This window comes from Nerophis ophidion, linkage group LG08 (genome assembly GCF_033978795.1).
Source record: "Nerophis ophidion isolate RoL-2023_Sa linkage group LG08, RoL_Noph_v1.0, whole genome shotgun sequence".
In the NCBI taxonomy this organism is placed as follows: domain Eukaryota; kingdom Metazoa; phylum Chordata; class Actinopteri; order Syngnathiformes; family Syngnathidae; genus Nerophis; species Nerophis ophidion.
Window position 1 is genome coordinate 65,602,497 of NC_084618.1, and position 18,200 is coordinate 65,620,696.

Sequence of the window (18,200 nt, forward strand, 5' to 3'; positions counted from 1 at the left end):
GAACCTGATGCAGTGGTAGCAGAAACAGCACACCGGTTCAATATGCTGCCGGCCGTGCTGCATAAGCGTCTTCTTCATTAAAGTTTTAAGGCAATTTGCATAAATATTTGTTGCATTACTGCCTTCTTCAGTTTCAATTTATGATTACATTAAAGTCTATGAGCACAGTGCAGCATAAACTAGTATAGTTAACTCTCGGTTATCGATGCGAAAAATAGTTTGACTGCGTTTTTGCTATTAACAACAATATTATTAATACATGGTTAATACTCAGGTCACGAAATGTAAATAATGTATTGTTTGCGGGTTTTGGATTGTTATTCAAAGAGTTTTGTGGGCAAAATAGAGAGCCACTATAGATTCCATTGTTAGCTGACTTTCTATTCATTTATATATGAATTAAAACACATCAAACAGCACATCTCTTTCAAATGTTTGCGAAATTCCAGTAAGACTGATCTGATAACATTGTCAGAGTGCAGAAGCGTTACTACAGTGACGCACTCCGGAAATAACTGAAGATATTGAGAAAGGATTCATCCAAATGGCTCACTGAGTTTGAGGCATTTTTTAATGTTTAAACGTTATTTTCACTTATTTTGTGGTTTGTAGATACAATAGGATATGGTTTAGTGCAGGGGTCCCCAAACTTTTTGACCCGGGGGCCGTATTGGGGTATTATATATATATATATATATATATATATATATATATATATAGGCTTTTTTATTGGCGGCCTAAAGTTGCAAACTTTATCGTCGATGTTCTCTACTAAATCCTTTCAGCAAAAATATGGCAATATCGCAAAATGATCAAGTATGACACATAGAATGGACCTGCTATCCCCGTTTAAAAAAGAAAATCTAATTTCAGTAGGCCTTTAAGGCTCAGAACATATTCATTTATCTCAAACAGTCATATAAAAAAGCACGGAAATGGGCTACAAAGGTGCTGATCTTTCCTTTTGATTTTTCCTCTCAAGGGTCGTCACGGAGAGTCAATTGCATGAGGGATTTTGGCTTATTTTTTACACCTGATGCCATATCTGACGCAATCCTACCATTTGTCTTATCTCAGGCACTGAAAATGCTCACCTGAAATTGCCAGCACACTGCAGGAACTGATGGAGCATTTGAATATTTGGCCCCTGCTGTTCTGTGAGTACTGAGCGAGGGGCGCACTGACCAGCAACCTGACAAAATAGAACCAAATAAAACATGTAAGCCTACCATCAGTAAACCCACCATAGCAAGAATAAAATGGATCCAATCCCAATCCTTTACTCACCCCGATTGTTTTTGCACAATCTGGTATCCAAAACCTTCTGCAGGGTTGCTCAAGGACTTCCAAGCCACAGGGTCAACATTGAAACTGAATGCAGCTTTTGATACTGATGAATAGTAAGAAAAAAACCCTCATATAGTATGGGTGATACTGCTGCACGGATAAATGGTGTGCACAGCAGTGACGTGCAGTCAGGGGCGGCAGGTGAGGCGTGGCCTCACCTGCCATCATGGAAAGAAAAAAATTTAAAAAGAAAAAAAAATAGTTATATTGTTATATTATCCAGTGATTATACTATAAAGTTATTTTCCATTTAACTTAATCAGTTTTAAATTATTTTAAATTTTAAATTATTCTGATGAAGGCTGCAGAAGCAAGGTAGCCCAAACTTGTCAGGTACAACACTTTACCTTACTAGCCTATAGAAATCAACCATTTATAAATAGTTAAATGTTGTTACCCACATACGAAAAACGAGCAGCACTCTTTGAAACAGTATGTGGGCATACTTTTATTTTGAAGTGTCTCGTTTGGTCTGTCGACGGATGTAAGGAAGCTACTTGTATAGCCAACGAGGTATTTGTCATTTGTTGGTATTTTACTTGGTAAAATGTTTTTTCCACATGCTGTGCATGTTATTATTTTTTCGTTTGTAACGTGCTTTATTTGTTACAGTTTTCACGGTGAATTTGAAGGGAAAGGAAGCCTTCAAATAAATCAGTTCAAGAAAGCCATTGTGTCTGTGCTATTTGGAGGGAGTTACACTTTCTAACTTGACTAATGCCTTGCATCGTCTATATTAGATATATAACAACGGGTGGGTGGCAGGTGGGTGTGGGTTTGATGAAATGTTGGTTCGGGTGGATGGCGGATGGATGACAACTTTAGTGATGCGGTTGCGGATGATATAATTACCTATCCGCGCATCTCTACTCTATCGCAGTGGTTCTCAGCCTTTTTTCAGTGATGTACCTCCTGTGAACATTTTTTAAATTCAAGTACCCCCTAATCCGAGCAAAGCATTTCTGGTTGAAAAAAAGAGATAAAGAAGTAAAATACAGCTCTATGTCAGCAGGTTCTGATTTATTAAATTGTATAAAAGTGCAAAATATTGCTCATTTGTAGTGGTCTTTCTTGAACTATTTGGAAAAAAAGTTCACAAATAACTAAAAACTTGTTGAAAAACAAACAAGTGATTCAATTATAGATAAAGATTTTTACACATAGAAGTAATCATCAACTTAAAGTGCCCTCTTTGGGGATTGTAATAGAGATCCATCTGGATTCATAACTTAATTCTAAACGTTTCTTCACAAAAAAATAAATCTTTAACATCAATATTTATGGAACATGTCCACAAAAAAATCTAGCTGTCAACACCGAATATTGCATTGTTGCATTTCTTTTCACAGTTTATGAACTTACATCCATATTTTGTTGAAGTATTATTCAATAAATATATTTATAAATGATTTTTGAATTGTTGCTATTTTTAGAATATTTTTCAAAAATCTCACGTACCGCTTGGCATACCTTCAAGTACCCCCAGGGGTACGCATACCCCTAATTGAGAACCACTGCTCTATAAGGTTCATGAACCTCACCGCACGTCACTGGTGCACAGATACTTCGCCATCACCAGAAACTGACTGCACTGTAACTATAAAAACTTAAATGTGTCCGACACACCATAATACAAATAGAAAAATGGACATATTTACTTAAATCATTTTTAGGTCCGATTTAGCGCGTAGTAATGAATGAAAATGCATCATTCCATTGAGGAATGCTTAAAATCAGCATAAAAAATGAAAGAAGTGTTTATGATAAAGCTTATCATCAAATTAAACAGCAGCATCATTAAACCATCGTCTATACGCAAGAGTCCAATTCATATCTTACCAGTTGTGAAAACTGTCATAAAAAGCAGCCACTCCATCGTGTCACTCCAATGAATGACACCGACAATTGTAAGACAGACAATGCTGCATGGAAAAAGTTAAAGAGGAAGACGTGAATGGTAACGTGATGGCAAAAAGAGGAAATTGAATGTAAGAAAAGTGACCATATTGTCTCACTTGATCCCTTTTTGGTAAGACGACCAACGTTTAGCAACCTCAATGACATTGCTCAATGAATCATCAATCTTTTCAATCTGTCGAGAAGTGTCGTGGCAAATAACAAAAGTGGGCGGACTCGTGATATTTTAATGTGCCATAAAGCATTTAAAAATAACCGGCGCTAGTTCTGCTTTTGTTTTTACTTCCCCCAGGCCGTCTCTCCATCTTAGTGGCAGGAAGTTTCATGTTACGCCAGAATTTATAGAAGGCACACGTTGGTGCAATATCCCCGTTTTTTATCATCTAATTACTTCTTAGAATCTCCAAATGAAAGTTAAAGTCCCAACGATAGTCACACACACACACACACTAGGTGTGGTGAAATGATCCTCTGCATTTGACCCATCCCCATGTTCACCCCCTGGAAGGCGAGGGGAGCAGTGAGCAGCAGCGGTGGCTGCGCTCGGGAATCACTTTGGTTATTTAACCCCCGATTCCAACCATTGATGCTGAGTGCCAAGCAGGGAGGCAATGTGTCCCATTTTTATAGTCTTTGGTATGACTCGGCCGGGGTTTGAACTCACTCTCAGGGCGGACACTCTAACCACGAGGCCACTGAGCAGGTCAACGTTGGGTGTAGTCTCAAATTTATACTTACAGGAGACACACAGAATGAACCAGCATCTGCAGGCAGACACTGGCTGCAAAGCTGACTCGTTAGTTACTGGAAACAAATGTAAACAAGTCAGCGCTCCAACAGGAAGTAGAAAACCATGGGAGAAGGTAGCGCTTTCATGTCCATGTCCTTGTGCCAACGAGAAGGTGGCAGGGGGGATCTACGCACAAATCCCTGGTGTTGCTGCTGCTGGAGAAGAGGGCTTCCATGGAATGCATACTTGCCAACCTTGAGACCTCCTAATTCAGGAGATGGGGGACAGCGGGGGGTATATATTGTAGCGTCCCGGAATAGTTATTGCTGCAAGGGGTTCTGGATATTTCTTCTGTTGTGTTACGGTGCGAATGTTCTCCCGAAATGTGTTTGTCATTCGTGTTTGGTGTGGGTTCACAGTGTGGAGCATATTTGTAACAGTGTTAAAGTTGTTCTTACGGCCACCCTCAGTGTGACATGTATGGCTGTTGACCAAGTATGCGATGCATTGACTTGTGCGTGTGAAAAGCCGTAGATGTTTATATGGAGGATAAGCGGACGTGACGACAGGCTGCCCTCAGGTCAGCATCCGGCCCTGAGTGAGAACAGCAAGCGGCTGATAAAGGGTGAAGGTTTCAGGTGAGAAGACACTAAAGGCGGCGTCTTAAAGACACCATTCTCGGGAGAAATTCCAGAGAATGGTTGCCCTGGGAGATTTTCAGGAGGGCCACTGAAATTCGGGAGTCTCCCTGAAAAATCGGGAGGGTTGGCCACCACTGCGGCCGATGAGGAGGAGGGAAACCGGCGCGAGACGAGAGCTTGTGCAGCAGGTGGGGAATGCATAGGACAGAGAGGGGCTTCTAAATGCAGGTAGTTACGTTTGTAGGGGACCCACCTGAGGAGAAGCAGGAGGTGGCTGACGAGGACCCTTTGGGGGTGGAGCGGGAGGTGGCGTCTTCGGTATGTAGGAATGTAGTGTATTTGTGTATGTATGTATGTATGTATGTATGTATGTATGTATGTATGTATGTGTGATTCGCCTTCTTTTAAAAGCAAAGTTTGAAAACCGACCTAACAGTGTCTTGGCTGGTTGCAACCAAGTAGTACACTTTGTTTTGCCTGAGTGGCTGCAGGACGCGAGCAATCAATTCAACACAACGGCCAGACTTCTTAAATACGGCCGTTTTTCATCCATACGACCATTTACAGTTTAGCTGTCTTCATACTTTTGTTCTGACTGCACACAATGGGAAGTGTGCACGCTGCATATCTGCCAGTAACCAAAGTGACTTTCAGTTGTTTCTCTTCTTATCACATCGGTGCATTCTGCTTCGGCTTTGACCACAGCTTCTCTTTAGAAAGTGTCCGTCATTTCTGCTAAAACTTTTCTCGAGTCACTCACACAGAACAAGTGAGGAAGCTCACGCCTACTCGCAACTTTTTTGCTCGACAACTCCACGGTCAAAGGTTGTGCAACAGGACGGGGAATATGCTCGACCTTTAATTGTGCTTGCCAGTTGACCCCGACTTCTCCTCGCCGAGAAACCACGATGGGGAAAGGTCAGGGAAAGGTCAAAGATCAGCGCTCCGTGTGGCGATGCAAGCGGATCGGATTTCGACGGTCCATGTTGTCACACGCTCTGATGTCTGGATGTGAATACTGTACACAAAGTTGTTTCATTTCTTGTGGTTTCTATGAACTAATCCCCTGCATGCGTGGCGAAAAGCAAAATGGAAGACGCTGCATCGTTTAAGTGCGGTTACACAGAAGCGATGCATCTCACCACTTCACATGGTCAAGGAATATTGCTCATTTCTGTCCAATTTTTGGAGCTTTTGCCCTTTCCTTGGCCGCCCGCCACCACACCACTCCAGGCTCGAGTCGCGCTGAATGTCACCAGCCCTCTCTGGTTGCGTCCTGTTCTTTTTATAGCCGAGCAGCTGAAATGTGAGGGGTCACAATGGGAGGATAAATACAAGGGCCGGCCCTGAGAGGGTGTCGCAGACGAAGGCCGCCCTCTGTTCTCCCAGCTCTCCTCTCTTCTACGCCTCAAAGGTAAACCAACAATTGTGGCATGAGTTTACTTTTGTGTGTTTTCTGTAAAAGTGCACGCCCTTTCCTTTCCACCAGACAGTTATTAACAAATAGAGCAGGGTCTGCCTGCCTTTTTTTAATTTCACTTTTCATAACATCCTCTAAGCCTCAGTCTACATCTGAATGTGTAAATCAGCGGTTCTCAACCTTTTTTCAGTCATATACCCCCTGTGAAAATGTTTTTAATTCAAGTATCCCCTAATCAGAGCAAAGCATTTTTGGTTGGAAAAAAAGAGATAAAGAAGTAAAATACAGCACTATGTCATCAGTTTATGATTTATAAAATTGTATAACATGGCAAAATATTGCTCACTAAAAACTTGTTGAAAAATAAACAAGTGATTCAATTATAAATAAAGATTTCTACACATAGAAATAATCATCAACTTAAAGTGCCCTCTTTGGGGATTGTAATAGCGATCCATCTGGATTCATGAACTTAATTCTAAATATTTCTTCACAAAAAAAAAAAACTTTAACATCAATATTTATGGAAAATGTCCCCAAAAAATCTGTCTGTCAACACTGAATATTGCATTGTTGCATTTATTTACACTGTTTAAGAACTTACATTCATATTTTGTTTAAGTATTATTCAATAAATATATTTATAGAGGAGTTTTGAATTGTTGCTATTTTTAGAATATTTGAAAAAAAATCTCAAGTACCTTTTGGCATACCTTTAAGTACCCCCAGGGGTACGCGTAACCCCATTTGAGAAACACTACTGTAAATGATAAGCATTTCTGGTGTAAAAAAAAATGGGTCTTTTTATTAAAAATTCTGAGAAGGTCTGGTTCCCTATTTTAAAAACTGGACAGTGGGCTGGATGAAATATTTTTTCGCCCCTCATCCATAAAGTAGAGCCACACCAATGAAAAATATTAACTATTAATATACACTTGCACTCTGGTTTATCCCATCTACGTCACTCCATAGAGTCCACACATCAATGTTTGAATGTGGAGAGTTGGACTACACTATTTAATTGTATTTATTGTAATATTATGATTCTCATAATTATTTGTTGTTATTGTTGTTGGTACTATTACAAGATAGATAGGTAGGTCTTTATTGTCATTTCAAAAGTACAACGAAACTTTGTTTTCAGCACAAAGTATCAATATTGAAATAAAAATAAACAAAATACACATTTTAAAAAATAAAACATGGATAAAATAAGTCAGAAATCCAAAACATGTCTCCAAACAATAAGAAGGTACATATAAACTAATCCACAATCAAGCAATTGCAGAAAAATACAGGGAGTAAATACCAAAATAATACATTTAAATCAAAATAAACCCAATTATCGATTTCACTATTTAAGGATTTCATTTATTATTTAAAGACTTAATTAATTGTTAACCAATTGAGATAATTTTTTATTTCATTATTTCATGATCAAATTATGTATTTAATGACTTAATTAACTAGTGAAACCTTTAAGTGATTGTTTAAGGGTTTATGTATTGAGTGCTGTCCCATTTGGCTCTCCTTAAGACAAAGGCACACATTAAGATTTGTTATATGCTTTTTTATTAATTGTCTGAATGTACAAACATCACACCACAATATTTTATCATAATTATTACAATTTTCATACATACATAGTTTTATATATATATATATATATATATATATATATATATATATATATATATATATATATATATATATATGTATGTACTCTAACCACTAGACCCTATCAGTGGCCTAGTGGTTATAGTGTCCGCCCTGAGATCGGTAGGTTGTGAGTTCAAACCCCGACCGAGTCATACCAAAGACTATAAAAATGGGACCCATTGCCTCCCTGCTTGGCACTCAGCATCAAGGGTTGGAATTGGGGGTCAAATCACCATAAAAAATTCCCCGGCGTGGCCCCGCTGCTGCCCACTGCTCCCCTCACTTCCCAGGGGGTGATCAAGGGGATGGGTCAAATGCAGAGGACAAATTTCACCACACCTAGTGTGTGTGTGACAATCATTGGTACTTTAACTTTATTAATTATTACTTAGATATATACTGTATAACGTACTATACAATGTAGTCATTAACATTTGTCTCGGACCTTTGCTATTATTGGGGAAGGCAAACGTTTGTCCTGTCAAAAACACTTCAATAAGTCTGAATCAAGTGTTAAGAAACAAATCAAAGATTCATGGTGCAGTATCCGAGCTGTACAAGCACGAGAACTTTGGGATTTGGCTGTGCTGGTCTGTTTTATGTAACACCTCGGTGCTTAGTTCGAGTGCATGCACAAAAGTATATTTAGTTCGGTCTTGTGTTTTGGCAGTGGGGGCAGGAGCCAGGAATGCAACAGAAGAGCTAGAAAGGTCAGGGATAAGAGAGCAGAAAACGGAGTAGGTCAAGCGCATGCTTGAGGGTGTCGGACAGACTTTTATGCAGAGGGTGGAAAAAGGTGCAAAGAAGTTGGTGGAAGAAACTGTGGCCATCCACCATTCCAGCTACACTTCCACCAACACAGACCAATGACTAAGTTCTACTGGAGTCGCTGAATTAAAAAACATGCCTTTTGATGTACGTTCCCCAGCCATACACATCTTTACTAAATGTTCCTCCTCTTGAACAGAGTCAAGATGCCTCACGCATACCCTTTCCTCACTCCTGAGCAGAAGAAGGAGCTCAGTGACATCGCTCTGAAGATCGTCCACCCCGGCAAGGGAATCCTCGCCGCAGACGAGTCTACCGGTAAAAGACGGAGTTCAATAAATGCAACATTTAAACACCAAATATTTGCTCTGGCTAATACACACATTGCTATGTTGTTACGTTCTAAGGAGAACAGCCAAAAGTGAAAAACCGAGAAACCCGTGTTTTACATCAGATTTAATAATGTGACCCTCACAGTTACCATTACATTCATTTGTCTTTCAGTTTTATACCTTTAAAGAAACAACTTACAAAACATGCAGTTACACATCACGTCTTGATTGATTGATTGATACTTTTATTGGTAGATTGCACAGTTTAGTACATATTCCGTACAATTGACCTCTAAATGGAAACACCCGAATAAGTTTTTCAACTTGTTTAAGTCGGGGTCCACGTTAATCAATTCATGGTACAAATATATACTATCAGCATAATACAGTCATCACACAGGTTAATCATCATAGTATATACAGTGAATTATTTACATTATTTACAATCTGGGGGGTGGAATGAGGAGCTTTGGTTGATATCAGTACTTCAGTCATCAACAATTGCATCAACAGAGAAATGGACATTGAAACAGTGTAGGTCTTAATTGGTAGGATATGTACAGCCAGCAGAGAACATAGTGAGTTCAGATAGCATAAGAACAAGTAAATACATTAGAAGTACATTTGATTATTTACATTAGGTTATTTATAATTAGGGGTGATTGGATGTGAATGGAGGAGGGTATTAGTAAAGGGTTAAAGTTGCTTGGAGGTGCTGTTTTAGAGCGGTTTTGAAGGAAGATGGAGATGCAATTACTTTTACACCTGTTGGGAGTGCATTCCACATTGATGTGGCATAGAAAGAGAATGAGTTAAGACCTTTGTTAGATCCCAATCATTTCCAGCTGGACATTGTTGCATGAATCGACATGTGAAACGGCACCCTCTGTTAGATTCATAGCTGCAGCACCCCTACAGATAGCGCCATCCAACCACTTTCTATTAAGGTGTACAGTAAAACTGTCTTACAAGCAGAGTTGTGAAGAACAACAAAGCGCAATATAAGTAGCGGTTTTCATTTAAACGTTTTCATTTCCGATACGATGCCTATATTGGGGCCTTAAAGGGGATATAACAATAAGCAGTAATCATGGCGTGATGTGACAGGTGGTGACAGTACACCTACTTTCAGACAAGAGCTACATTGATGCATGCTTGGTTATGGTTTAAAGCAGCGGTCGGCAACTCAAAATGTTGAAAGAGTCATATTGGACCAAAAATACAACAACAAAAAAATCTGTCTGGAGCCGCAAAAAAATAAAAGCCTTATATAAGTGTTATAATGAAAACAACACATGAAGTACATGTTTATATTAGCCTACTATCAAAGGCTGACGCAAATCTTCATTGACATAAATGCTGTATTTCAATTTTTATCGTACACATGTTTGCAACATTGGAAATCATTAGTAAAACAGAGGCTGAGATGGATGAGATAACTCATGAAATTGCTGGCTCAGAATGGCCAAATATATAGATATGTGTGTCAATGTTAAAGGAAACAGCAGGCTGTCTTCTTCTAATGGATTTATTACAATCTTGGCAAACTGGGTAACATTTGCTGTGGTCTGGAACAACATGGTGCACAAAGAACTATGAGACATGCAACTATAAATTAAATACACAGAGGATATTAACAGAATTAAATGGGCTCAAATATACCTACAAACAAGGCATAATGATGCAATATGTACCTAAATAGCATGTTAGCATCGATTAGCTCGCAGTCATGCAGTGACCAAATATGCCTGATTAGCACTCTAACAAGTCATTAATATCAACAAATTTAACCTTTTTTGCATTGATGCACAGATTAAAACGTTTGGTGGACAAAATGAGACAAATTAAGAGTGGCATAAAACATGTCTTTCTGTGGCAGCATTGTAAACAAACTACGTTGAGTTTGAGGATTGCTGAAATTAGTAGGACAAAACGGCGCTCTCCAAATACTCTCATCAGTGAAGCATGTATAACATAAACAGTGGGATTTCTAACAATTAGGAAGGTTTGTGTGATATTTGTTCTCCTACGGAAAATATATTGAAAAATACATATATTTTTTCTTCATCTTTTTCCTTTTTCACACATCTCTGGAAGAGGTCCAGGGAGCCACGAGGGCTGCGCTAAAAGCCGCATGCGGCTCTAGAGCCATAGGTTGCTGACCCCTGGTTTGAAGTCATATCCAACAATTGCGACAACGACTTTTTACTGTCAACACAGTTTCGTTTTTTAATGATTTCTGCCGGTGGTGTGCCTCCAGATTTTTTCGACGCAAAAAAACTGGCCATGGCTCAAAAAAGGTTGAAAAACACTGATCTAAAGTTCACTGCATGTACACCTGCAGGTAGCGTTGCCAAGCGCTTCCAGAGCATCAATGCTGAGAACACTGAGGAGAACAGGAGGCTGTACCGCCAGCTCCTCTTCAGCGCTGACGACCGCATCGTCCCTTGCATTGGCGGCGTCATCCTCTTCCACGAAACCATGTACCAGAAGTCCGACGGTGGCAAAGTCTTCACCCAGTATCTCAAGGAGAGAGGCATGGTGGTGGGCATCAAGGTCGACAAAGGTGTTGTCCCTCTGGCCGGAACCAACGGCGAGACGACAACCCAGGGTGAGCTGGGAACACAAAGAGAAGACCCGAGGTTTAGTTTTTTCAATGCCTGACCTTGCGGTTTTCTTCAGGTCTTGATGGATTGTACGAGCGCTGCGCCCAGTACAAGAAGGACGGTGCCGACTTTGCCAAATGGCGTTGCGTGCTGAAGATCACCGCCACCACTCCTTCAAGGCTCGCCATCATTGAGAATGCCAACGTCCTGGCCCGCTACGCCAGCATCTGCCAGATGGTAATAGACTGGAAAATACTGCGTTATTTTGATCACTTAATTTATAAGTTGCTAGGGTTGGGTTACATTTTTGAGTTATTTTTATGAATAGCAATCCATTTGTTTTAATTATAAGGTTATAATTTTAACTCAATTCCTGGGTTTTCAAAATTATGAACCATTATTGGGTTGTTTTTTAACGAGTAATGCATTTTTGAGTAAAATACTTTTTCATTTTTATTAAAAAGTAAATTTTTTTCTTGAAATACATTTTTATTATGGATTAATTTCATCAACATTATTTACAATCACCCACCATTGAATTAGCATTACTCAACTTTTGGGTTAAATAATTCAATCCACCCTTTGGGCTTCACGGTGGAAGAGGAGTTATTGCGTCTGCCTCACAATACGAAGGTCCTTGAGTCCCGGGTTCAATCCCAGGCTCGGGATCTTTCTGTGTGGAGTTTGCATGTTCTCCCCGTGAATGCGTGGGTTCCCTCCGGGTACTCCGGCTTCCTCCCACTTCCAAAGACATGCACCTGGGGATAGTTTGATTGGCAACACTATAAATGTGTGAATGTGAGTGTGAATGTTGTCTGTCTATCTGTGTTGGCCCTGCGATGAGGTGGCGACTTGTCCAGGATGTACACCGCCTTCCACCCGTTTGTAGCTGAGATAAACGCCAAAAGGGAATAAGCGGTAGAAATGGATGGATGGATGGATAATTTAACCCAATAGTTAGGTTGGGAATAACCCAACAAGAAGTTATCATAACTCAACTTTTCGGTATATAATTCAACACAAAAGTTGGGTTGAAAAAAATGTACCCAAAATGTTGAGTTAAAATACCCAACAGTTTAATTGTGTAAGAAACACTTAAAAGGGGGAAGGAACCATTTTTGGTAAATGAATGTGACTAATACTAAGACTGGGGAAATAACAACATCACCCAGTCTGCAATACTCTTCCACTGTTGATGAAGCTCTAGCTGCTGGATCTGATCAGTCAAACAACAATGTTTGACCTTAAACCAAGTGGTCTGTATTGATCAGGCGTGTCCAAACCTTTTCCAGCGATGGCCAATTACAAAAAAAATTAAGAATGCAGAGGCCACTTTAATGCATTTTGTACATTAAATATACTAAAACCAAGATAATGTAGTGCAATATAAACCATCCGTACAAAAAATCCACATCTTAGCTTTGTGTTACACTTTAGCTAAATAAAAAATATTGGTGTCATTTTTAATCTAACACCTGTTGCTGGTTAAAATATTACAATTCTTTACTGATGTTATAATTCTGCCACAGTAAAACTTGTTAAGGGCTTTAGAACACTCAAAAACTCACCATTTCCTTCAAGAACTGTGTACACATTCTCATAATGAGTGCATGTAAATCCTAAAAAGACCAGAAATAGTAGGGAAGTGACCCATATGACCCCATTCCTGGTGGGATTTGCGTGAGAAGAAGAGGGGGGAATATTCATTATGCAATGCAGTCTGCTGAAAACCATGGAACGCGCCACTCCATAGAGCAACTGACGCTGTGGTCAAAGTTGGAATTACCACAAAACACATTTTTAAGATATTCAACACTCGGCTGCCGTCTAAAGTGGATAGTGCATCCCCCCAATTCGTCACGTTTCATGTGTCAGGTAAACTGCAACAAATGGGGCTGTGTAAGTCCCCTCCCAATTGTACACTCGATCCCAATTTGAGGGGAATTCGGAGCAGTTGCATTTTAATCTAATGTAATGTTTTATACTAGGACATGTTTATTTTGTTGCCGGCCGATAAAAAAAAATCAGCAGCGGGCCACACTTTGGACACCCTTGGCATAGATTGTCAAAATGATATGTGTATGATTGTTTCATACATAATTTATGGTGGTAGTGATGCCGCAGTACGATAATCTGTACTTCAGATTAAAGCTGTTGCAGACGAAGCCTCGTTTTTTAAGAACCAAAACATTTTTGATATTCCGTGCAGTAGCGGTGCAGTAGCCCAAGTTAGCCTAAGTTTGGAATTTTTTTCCCCCTCAGTGGCCTAGTGGTTAGGGTGTCCGCCCTGAGATCGGTAGGTTGGGAGTTCAAGCCCCGGCTGAGTCATACCAAAGACTATAAAAATGGGACTCATTACCTCCCTGCTTGGCACTCAGCATCAAGGGTTGTAATTGGGGGTTGAATCACCAAAAATAATTCCCAGGCGCGGCCACCGCTGCTGCTCAGGGCTCCCCTCACCTCCCAGGGGGTGATCAAGGGTGATGGGTCAAATGCAGAGAATAATTTCGCCAGACCTCGTTTGTGTGTGTGACAATCATTGGTACTTTATTTTTAACTTTAACTTTATCCTTGCGGTGCCAGCAAGAAATGACTGCCCTGTGCAAATGCTAGTGTGACCCATACCTGAAACCGCCACCGTTACATTAAAAAATGTGTTCCTCAGCATGGCATCGTCCCCATCGTGGAGCCAGAGATCCTACCTGACGGCGACCATGACCTGAAGAGGTGCCAGTATGTCACTGAGAAGGTCCTGGCTGCCGTTTACAAGGCTCTGTCCGACCACCACGTCTACCTGGAGGGCACTCTGCTCAAGCCCAACATGGTTACCGCCGGCCACTCCTGTTCCTTCAAGTACAGCAACCAGGAGATCGCCATGGCGACCGTTACCGCCCTGCGCCGCACCGTGCCACCTGCAGTCCCTGGTGGGTCTAACCCCGGATCCGCCGAATCACCTGTTACGACGGATGTGTATTTACTCGAGTGTCTCTCCTTGCTTAGGCATCACCTTCTTGTCTGGCGGCCAGAGTGAAGAGGAGGCGTCCGTCAACCTGAACGCCATGAACCAGTGCACCCTGCACAGACCCTGGGCTCTGACCTTCTCATACGGCCGTGCCCTGCAGGCGTCTGCCCTCAAGGCTTGGGGAGGCAAAAAGGAGAATGGAAAGGCATGCCAGGAGGAGTTTATCAAGAGAGCTCTGGTGCGTGTTCGAAGGAATGCACTGTCTTAGAAATGTTGCCCTGTGTATTAATCAACTTGTTTTCTTCCTTCAGGCCAACAGCCAGGCATGCCAGGGAAAATATGTCAGCTCCGGATCCAGTTCCGCCGGCGGAGAGTCCCTGTTTGTGGCTAATCATGCATATTAACACTCACTTCCATACATTATTACAACACCGTGAAAAGTCCTGCATGACCTCTCTGCAATCGTAAAGCATCTGGGTTGAGAGTGAAAAAGAGTGGGGAAAAAAACCCTCCTCTGAGTTGTTGTCGTTGCTGCGACAATATTTGCCACCATTCCCTTGATATTTTACCTTTGCACAGGTGAATATCCCCATGTTGTTTTTACACAAGTTGTACTATGCTTCATTGGACTGATTCCATCTACTGCAGTAATGTCCTTAATAAAGGTTCAATGAAATAAAGGCTTTACCAGTCTGTGTTGATTTTTCAAGTTTTTTTTAAATATTGAGTTGTCAGGATGACACTTCAGTAAGAGGCAAGGGAGGCCTGAACTGTAACTTTGGCCAAATAAACAGTGGTTCTCAAACTTTTTTCAGTGATGTACCCACTGGGAATATTTTTTAATTCAAGTACCGCCTAATCAGAGCAAAGCATTTTTGGTTGAAAAAAAGAGACAAAGAAGTAAAATACAGCACTACGTCATCAGGTTCTGATTTATTAAATTGTATAAAAGTGCAAAATATTGCTCACATGTAGTGGTCTTTCTTGAATTATTTGGAAAAAAGATATAAAAACAACTAAAAACTTGTTGAAAAATAAACAAGTGATTCAATTATAAATAAAGATTTCTACACATAGAAGTAATCATCAACTTAAAGTGCCCTCTTTGGGGATTGTAATAGAGATCCATCTGGATTCATCAACTTAATTCTAAACATTTCATCACAAAAAAAGAAATCTTTAACATCAATATTTATGGAACATGTCCCCAAAAAATCTAGCTGTCAACACTGAATATTGCATTGTTGCATTTCTTTTCATATTTTGTTGAAGTATTATTCAATAAATATATTTATAAAGGATTTTTGAATTGTTGCTATTTTTAGAATATTAAAAAAAAAATCTCACGTACCCTTTGGCATACCTTCAAGTACCCCCAGGGGTACACGTACCCCCATTTGAGAACAACTGAAATAGGTTATTTGTATTATTTAATGCACCTTGATGCAGAAAACGAGGCTAAAACAAGCTGTATTCCTATCACCAAGCACCGGTTAAAAAATATGGAGGGCCAAATGGTACAATAAATAAATAAATCCATCAAAAAACTACTTCAATGTGTCATTAATAAGAATTTGAATTAAATAATTGTGTATTGTAAATGTATTCACCATAAAAGTGCATGTACTGATATGTTAATTATCGATTTCACTATTTAAGGATTTCCTTTATTATTTAAAGACTTAATTAATTATTAGCCAATTGAGATAATTTTTTATTTCATTATTTCATGATTAAATTATGTATTTAATGACTTAATTAACTAGTGAAACCTTTAAGTGATTGTTTAAGGGTTTATGTATTGAGTGTTGTGTAGCGGTTGATTTACGGACATAATTCGCCACACCTAGTGCTTGACCTTATTGTTATTGTTCACTGTACTGTTCGAGTATGCACATGACAATGTTGTTCTGTTTCACTGTACTGTTCAATTAGGCACATGACAAGGTTGTTCCGTTGCAGGTAATTCGGCGCGGCCCCTTTAAGTGGCCGTCAGTAGATTCTCCCAAAGGTGGGGGTTTGTTGTTCCCGCCATTTTTGAGTGTTTTAAGTCAGTCGGTTTTGTTCTAAAAGAATAAAGGACGCACACGTTTTTGTGTGTCAACGATACACGAAGTTGTCTTGCTTTCACGCTACGAGCACAACAGTTGTCCCATTTGGCTCTCCTTAAGACAAAGGCACACATTAAGATTTGTTATATGTTTTTTTTATTAATTGTCTGAATGTACAAACATCACACCACAACATTTTATCATATCCTCTACCAAGTTTGATATTTTACAATTTACACCATTAGGATTTATGCCTTTCTAAGAAAATCTATTCACGTTTCTACGACCGCTTTTCCACCACTTAACAACCAGAAGATGTGTGGAGCCAAAGTCAAAAATAAGTTTCTGAGGCGCACAAATTAATCAATCCAATCCAATCCACTTTATTTATATAGCACATTTAAACAACAATAATGTTTCCAAAGTGCTGCACAGCCATGTTAAAAACAATTGTAAAAAAAAAAAAATAAATAAATAAAATAAAATAAAATAAAAAAAGTATATATATACATATTATGCTCCACCAATGACTGAATAAAAACAAAAAATGAAAAAATATAAAACCAATAAAAACAATATAAAAACAAATATGATTAAAAACTATTTTAAAGGGTAAAATCAATTAAAACAGTAAAATAGAAATCAAAGTGTATAAAAAACACAGAGGACAACAGAGAACAGAGGACCACACAACTCACGTAGTGTTAAAAGCCAAAGAATAAAAGTGGGTCTTAAGACGAGACTTAAAACACTTAAGGTGATGAGGCTGTATTTTCATTAGGACTTTGATTTTATTGATGGTTTTATCAATTTAAATATAATTATTTTCTTTAGCACTTTGTAATTGTATGTAAATGTAAGAGTCCACTTTTTTATGTTTGATTAGTTTATACTTCTGTAATCAGCCTGACAATCATTTTTGTGATTAACAAATGGTTGAAATCATTTGACAAGGTTCATCCTGTTAAATTGTTTGGTTAGATTATTAAATTATTAAATACGATAAAAATCAAGAGTAAGATTATTTGAGTTGGCCCTGGGTCCCCCATAGTAAAAAGTTAAGCCCTATGGTCAAAAGGTTTAAGAACCCCTCTCTTAAAGGGTCGGACTTGGTTGTCCTTTTTTCTTGTAAACTTTTTTGTTGATATGAAATATTTATTTTATATATATATATATATATATATATATATATATATACACATATATATATATATATATATATATATATATATATATATATATATATATATATATATATATATATATATATATATATATTTCTCTCTGGCACTCATCGAGGGTGGACGCTCCCCTTTCCTCTCCCTTATCTCTCCTGCTTGCTTCTTTGTTTTGTCTTGTCTTAACTTTCTTGTTGCCTCTTTTTGCACTCCTATCCAAATCTACACATTGGAACTATTTAACTGGCCTCAACAAAATTGACAAGATCTTGGGTTTGGGGGAACCTGCTGTCGTGACGAAGCGGTTGTTGCTGGACACACGACGGACTCTTGGGAGAAGAAGGAGGGCCGCGGGCCTGGTGACCCTTTTCTGTCAACGACATGAAGATATCCACCTATTCGGAATTATGACAACAGGACATCTGGTGATTGGAGTAAGCTTTGCTCTGATTTGTCGACAAATTGGAAGTTGCTGGCAGTCTTCAAAGTACCCCAAAGCTGCCACAAATGATTGGAGGATGCGGGAAGAACTGTGCATTACATCGGACTGTCTACCCCGCAGTTTTTGAGGACCAGTCATGGACAATTT

At 39.3% G+C, this 18,200-nt stretch overlaps 2 protein-coding genes across 4 annotated transcripts in view; one reads left to right on the forward strand and one right to left on the reverse strand.

The window, feature by feature from the left end:
• Positions 1-3,381, reverse strand: part of LOC133558205 (integrin alpha-M-like) — a 49,999-nt gene extending 46,618 nt beyond the window's left edge. Inside the window, exons 1-4 of one of the 3 annotated variants that reach the window (XM_061909420.1) lie at positions 3,363-3,381; positions 3,187-3,269; positions 1,288-1,390; positions 1,095-1,192 (exon numbers count right to left, since the gene is read on the reverse strand). In XM_061909420.1, coding sequence (XP_061765404.1) covers positions 1,095-1,192; positions 1,288-1,390; positions 3,187-3,223 — 238 coding nt within the window. In that variant the 5' untranslated portion in view covers positions 3,224-3,269; positions 3,363-3,381. Of the gene's footprint in view, positions 1-1,094; positions 1,193-1,287; positions 1,391-3,186; positions 3,270-3,349 lie in introns of all 3 variants that reach the window. The other 2 variants (XM_061909419.1, XM_061909418.1) reach the window with 2 other exon arrangements.
• Positions 3,382-5,910: 2,529 nt separating this feature from the next.
• On the forward strand, positions 5,911-15,075 carry aldoab (aldolase a, fructose-bisphosphate, b). Its single transcript, XM_061909421.1, has 7 exons — positions 5,911-6,049; positions 8,682-8,800; positions 11,159-11,425; positions 11,497-11,657; positions 14,086-14,344; positions 14,421-14,620; positions 14,694-15,075. Exons 2-7 carry the CDS (start codon positions 8,689-8,691, stop codon positions 14,784-14,786), a joined length of 1,092 nt encoding a protein of 363 aa, XP_061765405.1. The 5' UTR covers positions 5,911-6,049; positions 8,682-8,688; the 3' UTR covers positions 14,787-15,075.
• The last annotated feature ends 3,125 nt before the right edge of the window (positions 15,076-18,200 follow it).